The sequence below is a fragment of the Apaloderma vittatum genome, unplaced genomic scaffold (assembly GCF_000703405.1).
Source record: "Apaloderma vittatum isolate BGI_N311 unplaced genomic scaffold, ASM70340v1 scaffold20977, whole genome shotgun sequence".
Taxonomy (NCBI): Eukaryota; Metazoa; Chordata; class Aves; order Trogoniformes; family Trogonidae; genus Apaloderma; species Apaloderma vittatum.
Genome location: NW_009724822.1, coordinates 16734 through 29906, shown reverse-complemented (window position 1 = coordinate 29906; position 13173 = coordinate 16734). Strand labels below are relative to the sequence as shown.

General features: G+C 44.2%; 1 protein-coding gene across 1 annotated transcript in view; it reads left to right on the top strand.

Annotated features, from left to right (window-relative positions):
- Positions 1–13173, top strand: part of LEPR (leptin receptor) — a 30983-nt gene that overhangs the window by 17430 nt on the left and 380 nt on the right. Inside the window, exons 9-18 of the mRNA XM_009872676.1 lie at positions 1367–1566; positions 3636–3784; positions 3995–4151; positions 4233–4315; positions 5351–5567; positions 7172–7354; positions 7919–8014; positions 8546–8654; positions 9081–9156; positions 12718–13173. The exon at positions 12718–13173 is cut by the window's right edge and continues 1 nt beyond it. Coding sequence (XP_009870978.1) covers positions 1367–1566; positions 3636–3784; positions 3995–4151; positions 4233–4315; positions 5351–5567; positions 7172–7354; positions 7919–8014; positions 8546–8654; positions 9081–9156; positions 12718–13173 — 1726 coding nt within the window. The remainder of the gene's footprint in view (positions 1–1366; positions 1567–3635; positions 3785–3994; positions 4152–4232; positions 4316–5350; positions 5568–7171; positions 7355–7918; positions 8015–8545; positions 8655–9080; positions 9157–12717) is intronic.

The window sequence follows — 13173 nt, the reverse complement described above, 5'->3', positions numbered from 1 at the left end:
CCTGCTAGGTCTGGACATTAATACAGACTGAAAATGCTTCCCAGATGCTAGGATTTACTGTGATTTTTCTTTTTTTCTTTTTTCCTCTCTTCTCTCCCTCCTCTCCTCCCTCTCTCTTCCCTCCCCCTCCTTTTCTCTCTCTTCTTTCTCTTCTCTCTCCTCTCTCTCCTCTCCTCTTTCTCCTCTCTTTCCTCTCTCATCTCTCCCCTCTCTCTCCTCTCTTACCCTGTTCCCCTTTTCCTTTTTCGTTTTTTTTTCCTCTCTCCTCTCTCCTTTTTTCTCTTCTTTTTTTTTCTCTTCTTTTTTTTTTCTTTTTTCTTGTTTGTTAATAGTGAGATCTGAAAGAGGAAAAATAGAAAAAGAAATAAAAAAGTCATGGAGGACCATGTGAATGTAGTGACTGCTAAAAAGTTGAAGTGTAAGACGCTTAAAAATTTATAGTTATGAAAAAACAGCATAATTGCTCTCCGGTGGTGTGATAGCTTTGCTGCTGGTGTTCTGGTTTGGTTGGGCTGTGCTACCAGCAGAAACTATCATCCTGTAAAAAGAGCGTGCTGAGCTCAGCCTTCAAAGCATGAGGCCTGAGTTTTATCAGGATTAGCTGTGTTGGCAGGAAAAGGAGAGATTCAGCCCAGTGTAACTTTTGTGGTTCAGGTGAGTAACTCGTACCCTCTCTGGCCGCTCTCACCACGCAGCTGAGCTGTGGACGAGCTTGGGGGAAATCGGAGAAGTCTGAAAATTTCCAACACCGATAAGACATCTGGTGCTGTTTTATCCAACATCCAGGTCTTCTTTCTTCTGTTGCCAGATGCGATACTGACGGAATGTGGGGTTTTAACTCTGCTCTCCAGAACTGATATTTTTATGGGATTTCCATCTCCTGGTAACTTCACCGTACGTGCCCGATGGGCCCACGTGGCAGCGTTCACCTGGACGCCACTTGATATTTTGAAAGACGTATTCCCAGCTGGAATAAATTCTTGGCTGGAGATCTGCCTTGCTGTGTTTATTGCTAACATGTACGACTCGAGTAATGTGATTTATGAGTATTTGGAGGTGCCTGCTCTTGTCATACCTGCCTCTTATTGAAAGGTTTTGCGCTGGGGAGAGCCTTCGAGTCCTGCTGTTCTCAGGCTAAAAGCCAAAGCTTTGAGGAGTAACACTGCAGTGCTATTTATCAATTTAGTGCAGATTCAAGTTCAAAATCTGTCCAGATAATCACCAAAGCCCCCCAGATGGTTCCAGTGACACCGTTTGTTTTAATTGCCCTCAGCATTGCATTTTACTGATGCCAGGAGCAGTTTCTAGCTGCAATGTATTCACTGAATGTTTCATTGTGGTTTTGTGGTTTTTTTCTCTTTTTAAGGAGCAGAATTTATTGTTCTGACTTTCCGAGTACTTCTCCAGAATCAGAGGTGAAGGAATGCCATTTACAGAGGAATCATTTGTATGAGTGCACATTTCAGCCTATTTTTCTTTTATCTGGTTACACCATGTGGATAGAGTTTCAGCACTTCCTAGGAACACTCGAATCCTCACCAACTTGTATCGTTCCAGCAGATGTGGGTAGGTCAAGATTCGTGCACGTCTTGCTTCACTTGTGACCTTGGATTTCATTCCTTATATTGTGTAGGTAAAGTACCTCTTTGTATCATTTCAAATAAATCAGATTGTGGGAAGAACATAAAAACGTAAGAGCTTTGATACTATCTTCTAAAAGACATTGGATTAAATGTTATTTGCATACATCTTGCTCGGCACAGGAGCAGATTGTAACTGCAGCTGATATGTATCATAGTATTATCAGAGAATCATAGAATGTTGGAGGTTGGAAGGGACCTCCAGAGATCATCTAGTCCAGCCCCCCTGCCAGAGCAGGATCACCTGCAGTAGGTCACACAGGAACACGTCCAGGCGGGTTTGAAAGTCTCCAGAGCAGGAGACTCCACAGCCTCTCTGGGCAGCCTGGGCAAGGGCTCTGGCACCCGCACACTAAAGAAGTTTCTCGTCATGCTGAGGTGGAACTTCCCATGTTCTAGCTTACACCCATTATTCCTTGTTCTGTGGCTGGGCACCACTGAGAAGAGATTGTCCCCTTCCCCTTGACCCCCACCCCTCAGATATTTCTATATGTTAATAAGGTCCCTCTCAGCCGTCTCCCTTCAAGGCTGAACAGCCCCAGTTCTCTCAGTGTTTCTTCACAGCAGAGATGTTCAGTCCCTTGATCACCCTCGTAGCTCTCCCTTGGACTCTCTCCAGTAGGTCCCTGTCTCTCTGGAACTGGGGAGCCCCAAACTGGACACAGGATTCCAGGTGCCGATGAAGTGAAACATCCAGTTTTTCATGTTTATCCTCTCAGGTGTTTTGCAAAGACACCTACAGAAAATGTGAATGTTAGGTTAAAAAAGACAGTCTCGTTTTTAAGGTCCCCTTGGTTGTCTAATTTTTCCGCGGTCTTCAGTTAGTTGTTGATACCGCACAGCGCTCTCTGTGCTGCTTACACAGTTGAACATCCATTTAAAATTGTAGGGACTGTTCATGCTCTTGCGTGCTTTTTGCAAAGTTTCTGCTGTAATACGTGGAACAGTTAAATTTGTACAGAAGCAAGAAGGATGAGAAGTGTTTTGAACACTGCAAAATGTGCAAAGCACATCTTACTGTCTGCTCTGTGGCTCAGAGTGTTCATGGGGCTGCGTATTTTTTGGATACAAATGTGAACACATGTAGAGAGAAAACGTGGCAGCTAGACCCCAGAAGTGGTACATGAAATAAATCAGAATAATAAAATACATCTATTAGGTGTGGGGGGAAGTGTGCATGCAGAGAACACCAGTGAAACTGAACTATCCTCTGCATTTCAACGTTTAGATAGAATAAGCAAAAAACTGTCACAGCTTCCTGTGAGGCAGAGTTCAGTGCATTATAGCTAAGTGGCAGATGGGAATTATTATTACTATTATTCCTATTAATTTTGTCACTGTGTGGTTTTCAGGATTGCTCCTGTCTAGTTTAAAAAGGGCTGTTTGTGCCTTTTTGATGAGCTAGTTCGCTGATGATCAGAACTATTTGCGGCAGTTGCCTTTGGTCTACTGGAAAAGCTCAATTTTGGTGGGATTTCCTGTTAGGAACATAAAAACTTAATGTAGCATTTCCACTACTCATGTGCACCCCACAGTGCCAGGGTACAATCTTTCGCTCTACTCACTAGGGAAGGTACCAGGTGCTGGCACCAATATTTTAAATTAAAATGAAATGCACTGAAACTTGCGTGTGGGTTTTTGGATGGTTTAATTTTTTTGGAATAAAATGTTTATTCCTTAAGAAACTTTGATTTTGATATACCAACCAAAGATTTTCTTGATTGATTTTAGTTTGGGTTGAAATGGGAATGAATTTCCCGTGAGGTGAGCATTGCCCTTGTCGATCAACGATGCTTTTGCCTACAGGGAACGGGCCAGCTTGCCTGGGCTCGAGAATTGTTGTTTTTGCGTTGCAGTCCAGCTTTCCTGGGAAAAGCAGACGTGTTACCTGCCACCCTCAGGACAGAGGAAAGTAAACCACAACCGTTGGATTTAATGAGAAACGTCAGTACAGACATTCCAGTGTTTCCCTTATTTTTTATTTCAATTTTCTAGTGAAGCCACTTCCTCCTTCCAACGTTAAAGCAGAAATCACCAGGAATGTTGGGCTGCTGAACGTGAGCTGGACAAACCCAGTATTTGCGAACGAGGATCTTGAATTTCAGATCCGTTATGCTGTGAACAGGGAAGAAGTGACATGGCAGGTACTGTCTTTTTTAATCTAGACTGAAGTGTGAATTGTTGCCCTTTAGCGTGCTAGCTGGCTTCTCTGGAATTTGTGGCATGCAGTGAATCGCCCTTAAAAGCAAAGGAGTATGAATTTCTCATTGGATTCATTTTCAGGGATTTTGACTCATTACAGATGCCTGAGCAGCCTTTTGCTCTTACTCTGAATATTTTTACTTCTGTTACAGCTTTATGAAGTTTCAAACGCACCGGGGTGGGCTGTGATAGAAGTTCAGGAGCTTTGCGTCGAGTATGTTGTGGAGGTCCGGTGCAGGTCGCTGGATGGGTCAGGTTACTGGAGCAACTGGAGCAGCTCAGCCTGCTCACGTGTGAAGGATGTCAGAGGTACGTGCTCTTCCTCTGGTGGCCTGTCCGCTTGCAGACCGAGGCGTGACACCGTTCTCTCAAACCCATCTGATTTTGCAGCTCCCTTACAAGGCCCAGAATTTTGGAGAATTATTGTTGAGGATCCAGCGAGGAGGCAGAAGAATGTTACGCTCCTGTGGAAGGTGAGAACAATTATGATTTTGGTCTTTTTGCTTTGATCCAAAAACTGTGGGTAGAATTGCCAAAAAAGGCAATGGGAGGCAAACTTGGGCAGTCACTGTTCATGGGGTTTCATACGCGAGGCACTCGGGGTACGACTTCTTTGGTGTCGCTGCTTCTTGCTTGGCAAGTAGAGGTTGCTGCTGGGTATTGATTGTGATCCTGTGATCTGATGGGAGGTGGTTTCTGTCTTCTGTCACTCTTTTCCCCCCATTTCTGTTTTTATTCTCTGTAATCATTCCTGCAGCTCTCTAGCACACGCCAACCTAATTTTATACGCTAATCATTCCCAAATTTGTGATAATGGAGTAGGACAGAGACTTTCCTAGCGCTGTGCCGTTACTCTGGGTGGTTGAGGGGCAGTACTAACGCGGCTGAAGTGTCCATGCTGTATTATGTGTTCATGTCAGCCTACTCTGTCAGTCTTGGTTACACAAATGCCATGAAACACAGACTTAAAATGCGTGGGTTTTTTCTCATACCTGGAAAAAAAGAATGATGTGGAACCAAAGGCTGTAAGTTATAGCATTCAGGTGCCAAGATCTCTGAGCAGAACTCACCGCTGATTCCCAGACAGCTGCCTGTACAAACTCTGTTGCAGCCGCGTGTGAACTGGGCAGCTCAGCGTCAAAAGGTTAACGCAGGACAGAGGAAAAAGTGCAGCAGTGACTGCCCAGTCCTGAGTCTGCAAGCAGTCATCTGTTCAGCCCTGAAAAATGCTAAGCTAAACCAGGGAGTTACAGGTGCCTGAAAGTTTGTATTTCCTTGTACCCCGTGCCCCTGCTTCAGTGGGGAGATAGCAAGTGTGTCAGCTCAGAGAGACAGAAGAAACTAAGTCTGTGCTAAAGTGCCTGTGCTAAAAGGAGGGTGGCAAGTCTGATGGAATTCTCTTTCTGGGGCCACGTGTTCTTAAAACTGGATTGGTGCCTTCTGCCCAAATAACATTTGCTTTTGAAATCAAAGACTGGGAAATTAATGAAAGCCAACGTTTGCTGCAGCCGCTGCTGAGGAATCACTCACTGTGCAGTGTGAGCCGATACGTTATAAAGCATCAGACGTCAAGAGACAGTGCGTGGTCAGAGGCTGTTGATAATGGCACTACCTGCTCATTTCCATGGACAGAACGCACACACACCATTACGGTTTTAGCCATGAATTCAGTGGGAGTGTCTTCAGCTAATTTTAATTTAACTCTATCACAGCAAATGAGCACAGGTAAGAACATCAAGCAGTAACTCAAAACTTTCTTTGTAATAAACTTCCCTTTGTTAGACTAAAAAATGTTTTATGGTGATAGGTTGAGCTGTGTATGGGAAAGAGATTCTATATCTCACCGACGAGCTATTTGAAAAATGAAATTTCCATCGCTTGAAAACCTTAACGATCTTTGGGTTGGGAAAAGAGTTGTCTTTCACTGGGCTGTCTTCCCTCCACTGACGGAATACAAAGTAATTAATCAAAGAAAAAGAAAATCTTACTGTAGAGCTGATCTTACAGCTACTTTGTCTCGGAAACACCCAACATTCCTGCAAGGGAATGTTTTGTTGTTTCCAAAAGGAAATCTTGGTTCTTGGTTCTCTGCTCACCTGACGGGCTGCCAGAGTACATAGTTTTCAGAGGTTTGGCTTTGCTTCCTAAGCAGCCTCTTCATTGATTCAGCTGCACTTTGCTTTATTGATAAAATAAAGACTTTTGCTTTTGAATACTCTATTGTGTAGCATTCGCATGCAAATACATGCTGTGGGAAACGTTACCGCGGTCTGTCTGTAGAGCTTTACTGCTCTAATGCAGTTTTAAAAGCATTTTTATGGGTAAAATTCTTTCTGATATTCTAAGCATATTCTGGAACCCCTGTGGTTGGTAGCAGATCTAATGGGTTTTCTTGACCTCACCTCGAATACTGCGTCCAGTTCTTATGTCCCCGCCAGAAGAGGGACATGGATCTGTTGGAACGAGTCCAGAGGAGGCCACAAAGCTGACCCAGGGGCTGGAGCAGCTCTGCTGCGAGGACAGACTGAGGGAGCTGGGGGTGTTCAGCTGGAGAAGAGAAGACTCCGGGGGCACATTATCCCTGCCTGCAGTGCCTGAAGGGACCTACAGGGAGGCTGGGGAGGGGCTTTTGACAAGTGTCCAGCGACAGGACAAGGGGACATGGATTTAAACTGAAGGAGAATGGGTTTAGGCTGGATCTTGGGAAGAAATTCTTCAGCCTGAGGGTGGCCAGACTCTGGGTTAGGTTGCCCAGAGAGGCTGTGGCTGCCCCCTCCCTGGAGATGCTCAAGGCCAGGTTGGATGAACCTGGAGCAACCTGGGCTGGTTAAGGGCATCTCTGCCCATGGCACAGGGGTTGGGTTAGATGATCTCTGAGGTCCCTTCCAACCTGGGACATTCTGTGATTCTTAGTGAATTACTTACATTCTGTAGGATATAGCTTACAAGGCTCTCCGCACATGCCGTACTGGCTAAATGGTGGCAGTTCAGAGTTGTTGATAATTTTCTGGTGAAGGGGTGATAATTAAGGAACTGCACATGAAAACTGGGATATTTGTTGGATGTTTGGTAAGAAGCTGGATGTATTTAGTGCTCGGGAGTAGCTGCTGTCAATGAAGCTTTGCCGGCTTAAAGAGAAATCGGTTTGCTTAGGATCGGGCTTTATTGTATAGAAGATAATTAAACAAGTAAACAAGGAAGTACTGCAACTGTAGCAGTCATTGCTGTGTGTGTTTTTGGTAGCATATGCCTCTCCTGCTAAGCCAGCCCTCCTCTCAGTGCTCTCTGAGCTCCTGTAACTCCCGGCTCGTTTCTCCTCGCTCTCTCAGTGAACGTGGTGCAGTCGCTTCACGCATACCCAGTGAACAGCACGTGTGTGATTTTGGTTTGGACGCTCTCGCCTAACACATACGCCATCACGGCTTTTGTCCTTGAGTGGAAGAACCTCAACAAAGAAGAGGAGATTAAATGGGTGCGAGTTCCTCCGAATATTAGTAAATATTATCTTTATGGTGAGTGCGTGCTTGAAAGTACAGCGCGTTACGCTGTTATGGGACAGAAAAATGTCGCATTGCTGAACTTTAGGATTCCCCTTTTCCCCCCCTTCTCTGTTTCTAATGGCTTTTAAGATAAGGACCAGTCGTGCAATTCTTGATTCTCATTAAAGGACTGACTGCAGAGGATTGACTGTTGCATTAATAATCAGGTTAACAACGAATGAAGCTCAGGAGCGTGTTCATTTTTTGGCGAGATGACAAAATTAGTTCAGGAATATTGAGTACTCCAGCTAATTATCGCAGTTAAGGTGTGCATTCCATTTGCATTTTGGCTTAAGTCTCAGAAATTTTTACAGTAGCTCCATAAAGGTGTTAATTCCATGGCAGAATAATGCTGATTTGTCCAATATAGATTAATAGTTTTAATCTTCTTAAATCATATATCTATAAAAGATGGCTTTCATGATGTCTCTCTCTGGACTGATCTGAACTCTGATAAGTGACCAGAGCCTCCGTGGAGGTTATTATTTAAAAGTAGGATAGTAGTTGTGATTCAAAAGGCTGCTTTCCTCTTTCCAGATCACTTTATTCTGATCGAGAAGTACCGGTTCAGCCTCTACCCTGTGTTTGCTGAAGGAGTTGGCAAATCCAGAGCAACAGATCAGTTTACCAAAGGTGATTTACAGGATCTTTCTCCATGTTTATGAAATAGGAGCTTGTGAAAATAAACTTCACATGCAGGAGAAGTCTGTATCTTATCAGAAAAGAAAGAAGTGAGTAATAAAGTAATTGTAATGTAGTTACAAGAAGTGATCTATACTCCAGTTGCTTTGATTTGAAAACTCTGTGTGTGATTGAGGGACCTGAGTTCCTGTGTGTCTAACTTAATAGCTGGGATCCCAGGTCCTTGTGATTCTTTCTTCTCCAGTTGTGGACTGTTCTCTTATTTCACATGCTCTGATGTGATTTCTTGATAGCAAGGGAGCAGCTCCCATGGGGAGGGAGGAGTCACCTCAGTATTTAAAAGAATTCCTTCCCTTTTGTCTGTTTGTTCTCAAGGTAGAGGTTTGTTGACGCGCAGTAAAACGGTTTATCGAGTTTTTTTGTGTTTAAGCCATTGTTTCTCCTGTTTGGTTTTTTCCCTGTTGCAAACTGTTTGTTCACAGACAAATTATTTTACTGTGTTATGATGTGAACTCCTTTCATTTCCAGGCGGATATGAAAACGAGGATAATGCCAGCCTGTATGTGGTTCTGCCAATAGTGATTTCAACCTCGGTTCTGCTGCTCGGAGCGTTGCTGGTGTCTCACCAAAGGTAAGCGCTTCATTGCCGCAGGAAATTCCCAGAGGCCTTTAGAAGAAGGCGATGCTGCTGACGCGGTGCCCGCCTGATGACCTAGTGGGCAGGGTCTTTCTGAGGAAAGCCACGAGTTATTTTTCTCCTGTATTTGATGTGCTGCACTGAAAGGCAGCAGCAGACTCTGTGGAACAGAGCACTAAAAATAAAAGTATCTTGAGTGCACAGGCTTGTTACTTTGTGCCACCCGGTATGTAATTTCTTTTTTTTTTGTTTTTCCTATTAAATTCTGGCCATCTGTAACACCTAAAATGATTGCATCATTGTCTTAGCCTTCTGGATAAATACAATTATGCAGGTTCCTTTTCTGACGTAGCAAAAGCGACCGGCAGCAGTACAGTGTGTGAGAACAGTACCAACTCCAGAATTTACCTGATGTTTCAGAATGAAGAAACTGTTTTGGGAAGATGTTCCAAACCCCAAGAATTGTTCCTGGGCGCAAGGAGTTAATTTTCAGAAGGTGTGTATTGCCCTGACCCTGCTTCTTCCCCCCACCCCACGGGTCTGGCCCTGCTCAGGACTGAGCTCTGCCTGGTGCTTACACCAGACCTTTACCTGAAGGACTGAATGAAGCGATTCGGCGCCTCTGAAGCTGATGCTGCGGCCAGCACCAGGGACCCAACACCTTGTTTTGCACATAAGAGGATGTTTAAATTTCAGAGCAATTAGTGAAAGGGTTGCGGAATGCTGTAGGTGTCTCTTTACAGGGACTTTGCTGGTTTGCACCAGCAGGCAAGGTTTCTCCTGGTCCCTGGAGTTGGACAGCGTGTAGTCATTGTGACACTAATAACCGAAATTCAGGGCTCATATTTCTAAACGAAAGAGCATCTAGTGGCAGAAGCTTTATAGGGTATTTAATTTGCGTTCCCACTGAAGGGTCTTTTTTCTCGTCTTTTACTTCATTTCATTTAAACAGAGAATGAATGGACATTCTTTGAAGTCCAGTTGTGGTCACTGCCTGCTCAGCCATTGGGCAGGCTCCCAGGCTTCCTATACAGAATTCTTAGGCGATTTTTCCATTTGTGTTAGAAGACAGCACAGACCCAATACAATTTGTTTTGCGTTTGCTTAAATATAACAAATCCTGGAAGTAGCTTGGTCAAAAACCTAAAATGCCCTTGCAAAAACGAGGAGCAAGTGCCCCTGTTACAGACCAAACCAGTTTGTCACTCGCGCGGGCAGAAGCACTTGCTTTAGATCTGGTGGCTTTTAACTTTTTTTTAGTGACTAACGCTGGCAAAAGGCTGAATGCTTTCAAGCCCCGGCTTTCAAAAGGAGTTGGAAGAGCCCAGCCCTTCCCAGGGTGGAAGCAGAAACATCAGACTCGTTTGGGATTTATCCAGGCCAAGTGCAAGATCTGCCCAGTTATTGACCTCTCTTGAAAGCATTTTTTTATTTTAATTGAGTATTTGTTCGAATTGAGAGCTGGCTCGGGAGTTTCCGCTGACTCCAAGCACATCAAAGTGGTCAAATATCTTATTTGCACAAATACTCCACTGTCCCATTATGGGCTTTTGAACTTTTAAGTGCCTTTGGGTGCAGCAGCAACTTGGAGGATGCAGAAACCGGGTGTGTGTTGTATTTTACTGAGGTTTTTTATTTGCTTGCTTGCTTGTTTCTTCCTGAAAACACTGATGTGCGTGTTACTGTTTAAACACACAGGCACATCAATGCAGATGCCTGAATAATCTCTTAACTGTAGATCTGTGGTTGAGAAAACAAGCCAGAAATCCTGAAGGAAAAAACAGTTTTAGTGGTGTTAGGGCAGTTTAGTGGTAGAGCCTGTGAGACGGGCTTTTTTTGGAAAGCTGACGGTGCAGGTTGTTAAATCCCAGCCTGGCTGGGCATGGCTGCTGCTCCCAGGCCAGGATCTTTGAATAGCCCTGAACTGCAGGAGTATCCATTGCACTCCTATTTGTCTCATTTTTTAATCTGTAGCAAAAGGAGCTCGTGGCAATCCTCGCTTGCCAGAGGCGCGGGAAGTTTGCATGTTGGGTTTGGCACATCGGAAATGATTCTCCTTGCTGGAAGAAGCGTATTAAAGCGGACGAGGTCTTAACCGGACAGGGAGGACAAAGCTGACAACCTGGCGACACTGCGGCACGTTCGTGTGCCGTGTTCCTTAATTAATGAGCCATGCAAGTAGGAAAGGAATGGATGTTGGCCATGATTTTTTGGACAGTTTGCTGTGCAGTAGAAAGCACGCCTCTTCCGTACGTTGTACCAATCACGCTGGAAAATGAGCGTGAATATCAAATACCAATACATTTGGTATTTGATACTACAGAACCACATTTATGGAACAGTATTTTATCCTGATGGTATTGCTCACATCATCATTAAACCAAGCAAGTCTTGCATCTAAACTCTGTCTTTGCAAGCCTTTACATGCGTAATGCCAACATCATAAAAATACCTTTTATTTGCTTAATAAAATAGTCTTTATGACCTAATGTTGGAGAAATTACTTAAACACAACTACAAATATTTTGCAGGGAATTAATACCAGTCTCGCAGAGATGCACACATATCTAAATTACCTAGCTGTGCCCATGGGCTGATGTGCAATGTGTAAAGTTAAATATACGCTGGAGTCAAAATCTGGTCTTGGCAGAATTAGGCCAGTAGCCTGTATCGATATATCTGCATTTAGCAACTGGAATGCAAAGTAATTTTAATTTTAACCCTTCTCAGGCATGGGAACTGGCTTACAGCTCAGGGCTGGGCTCTTGCTTTGGAGACAAGTAGAACTTCAACCCCAGACTGGCCCGGAGAGCAGAATATGGTGTCGCTTGTAATTCCTCGCTCTGGTTTTGACTGGGCAGCTGAGTTGGGAGCCGGTCACCCGAGACTGGGACTTTTCTCCTGACTTTTATGGAACTGCCTTGCCTGTTGTTCAACACAGCTTGTGCCCACCTCATGGCCTGCTGACCCAGCTTCCTCTGTAGCTGCTGATGTGCTCTAGTTTTAGGTTTTCTCAGGATTATACGTTGGATTTGATTAAATATCTGACCTGTGGTGTCTCAGTTGACAGATGGTGACCTTTGCCAAACAACACACCTGTCCTTGAGCGTGGTGTGTTTATTCTCTGCAGGCAACATCACCGGTGGGTTTTCTGTGGTAGTTGTGTGCCTTTATGAGAGCAGGCACGGGGGCTGGGGTGAGGGAGCAAACAGATTTTGGAAAGGATAGAAACCATCTCCGCTCAGGATAAACTTGTGTGGGGCCAGCGCCAAAGCGGTTTGTAACCTGCTCGCTGGCATTACCCATAGCTAGTCTAGACTAAAGCAGTAGCCCGAGCAACACAAGTTACTACTCTCTTTTCTATAATTGTAGACGCTATTTTGACATGTTATTTTGGCAGCTTTCACGCTGTAAAATATGGTTTGCTGATACACACAGAATCTGGTTTTATCTATTTGTTTTGTCTTGAATTCGTTAGGAAATGCACGTGGTGTTTGTGAGGGAATTTTTAGGTGAATTTTCCTTTGCAGCTAGGAGTCCCAGTTTTGCCGTCGGTTTGTGCTATTGCATATTTCACAGGCCTGTACATTAGGTAGTAGTAAAGCAGGCAAATCTCCAAAGCAAATGTCTTTCTCTTTGTGCACTTCGAACCTACACTGTTCAGATGGGAACACTCCAAAGCCAGTCCAGAAATGCTGAATTTGACCCTGAATAATGTAATCCCAGCAGAGAAAGTTACTTTAGTTACACATAAATGATGAAGTCTGTTGTTTTATACAATCTGAGTAAAAAGCCAAGGGCATCTGAGGGTGTGAGACCTCTGTCTTGCCTGTTTCTAACAGTACGTGAATATTGAAGTGAACGGGACCACTCAGCTTCCCTGACACACGTGTTTTAGAGGATTTCTACGTGTGTTTTAGAGGATTTTCAACTATATACTCTTAACAAAACTGTTGGGTTTTTTGTCTGTGATTCTTAAAATCAGTCGCTTCATACTGAAATAAAGCTATTAAATAATAGATGAGCATTAAAATACTTTTTTTTTTTCCCCTTCTAGCCTGAAACTTTTGAGCATCTTTTTATCAAGAACCCCAAGGCAATGTCATTTGAGCCTCTTCTTCTGGAACCAGAAATAGTGCTGGAGGACGTCACTGTTAGCAAAGCGTTGAAAAGAGAAGACGCGCAAGATTTCTTAGTAATTGATTCAATGTTTGCAAAAATTCAAGACTCTGAACGTGACTCTGCTTGTTCCAGCAGCCACTTCAACAGCAGCAGCTTCTCGGAGAGCTCTCGTGATGACCGAATTGGCGGCGAAATTCCCAGGCAGCCTGATGTTAAATATGCTACTGTTATTGGTAACTCCAGAGCGAGTGGGCTTTATGACCAGAAAACGAATGGAAGAAGTTGTTTTGATCGATGCTTCACAGCTGAAGATTCCGTAGCCACAGGCACCTTCTCCAGTAGCTCTTGGGAGGTGGGAGATGGGACGTTCCTCTCATTCTCCGACGCCCCT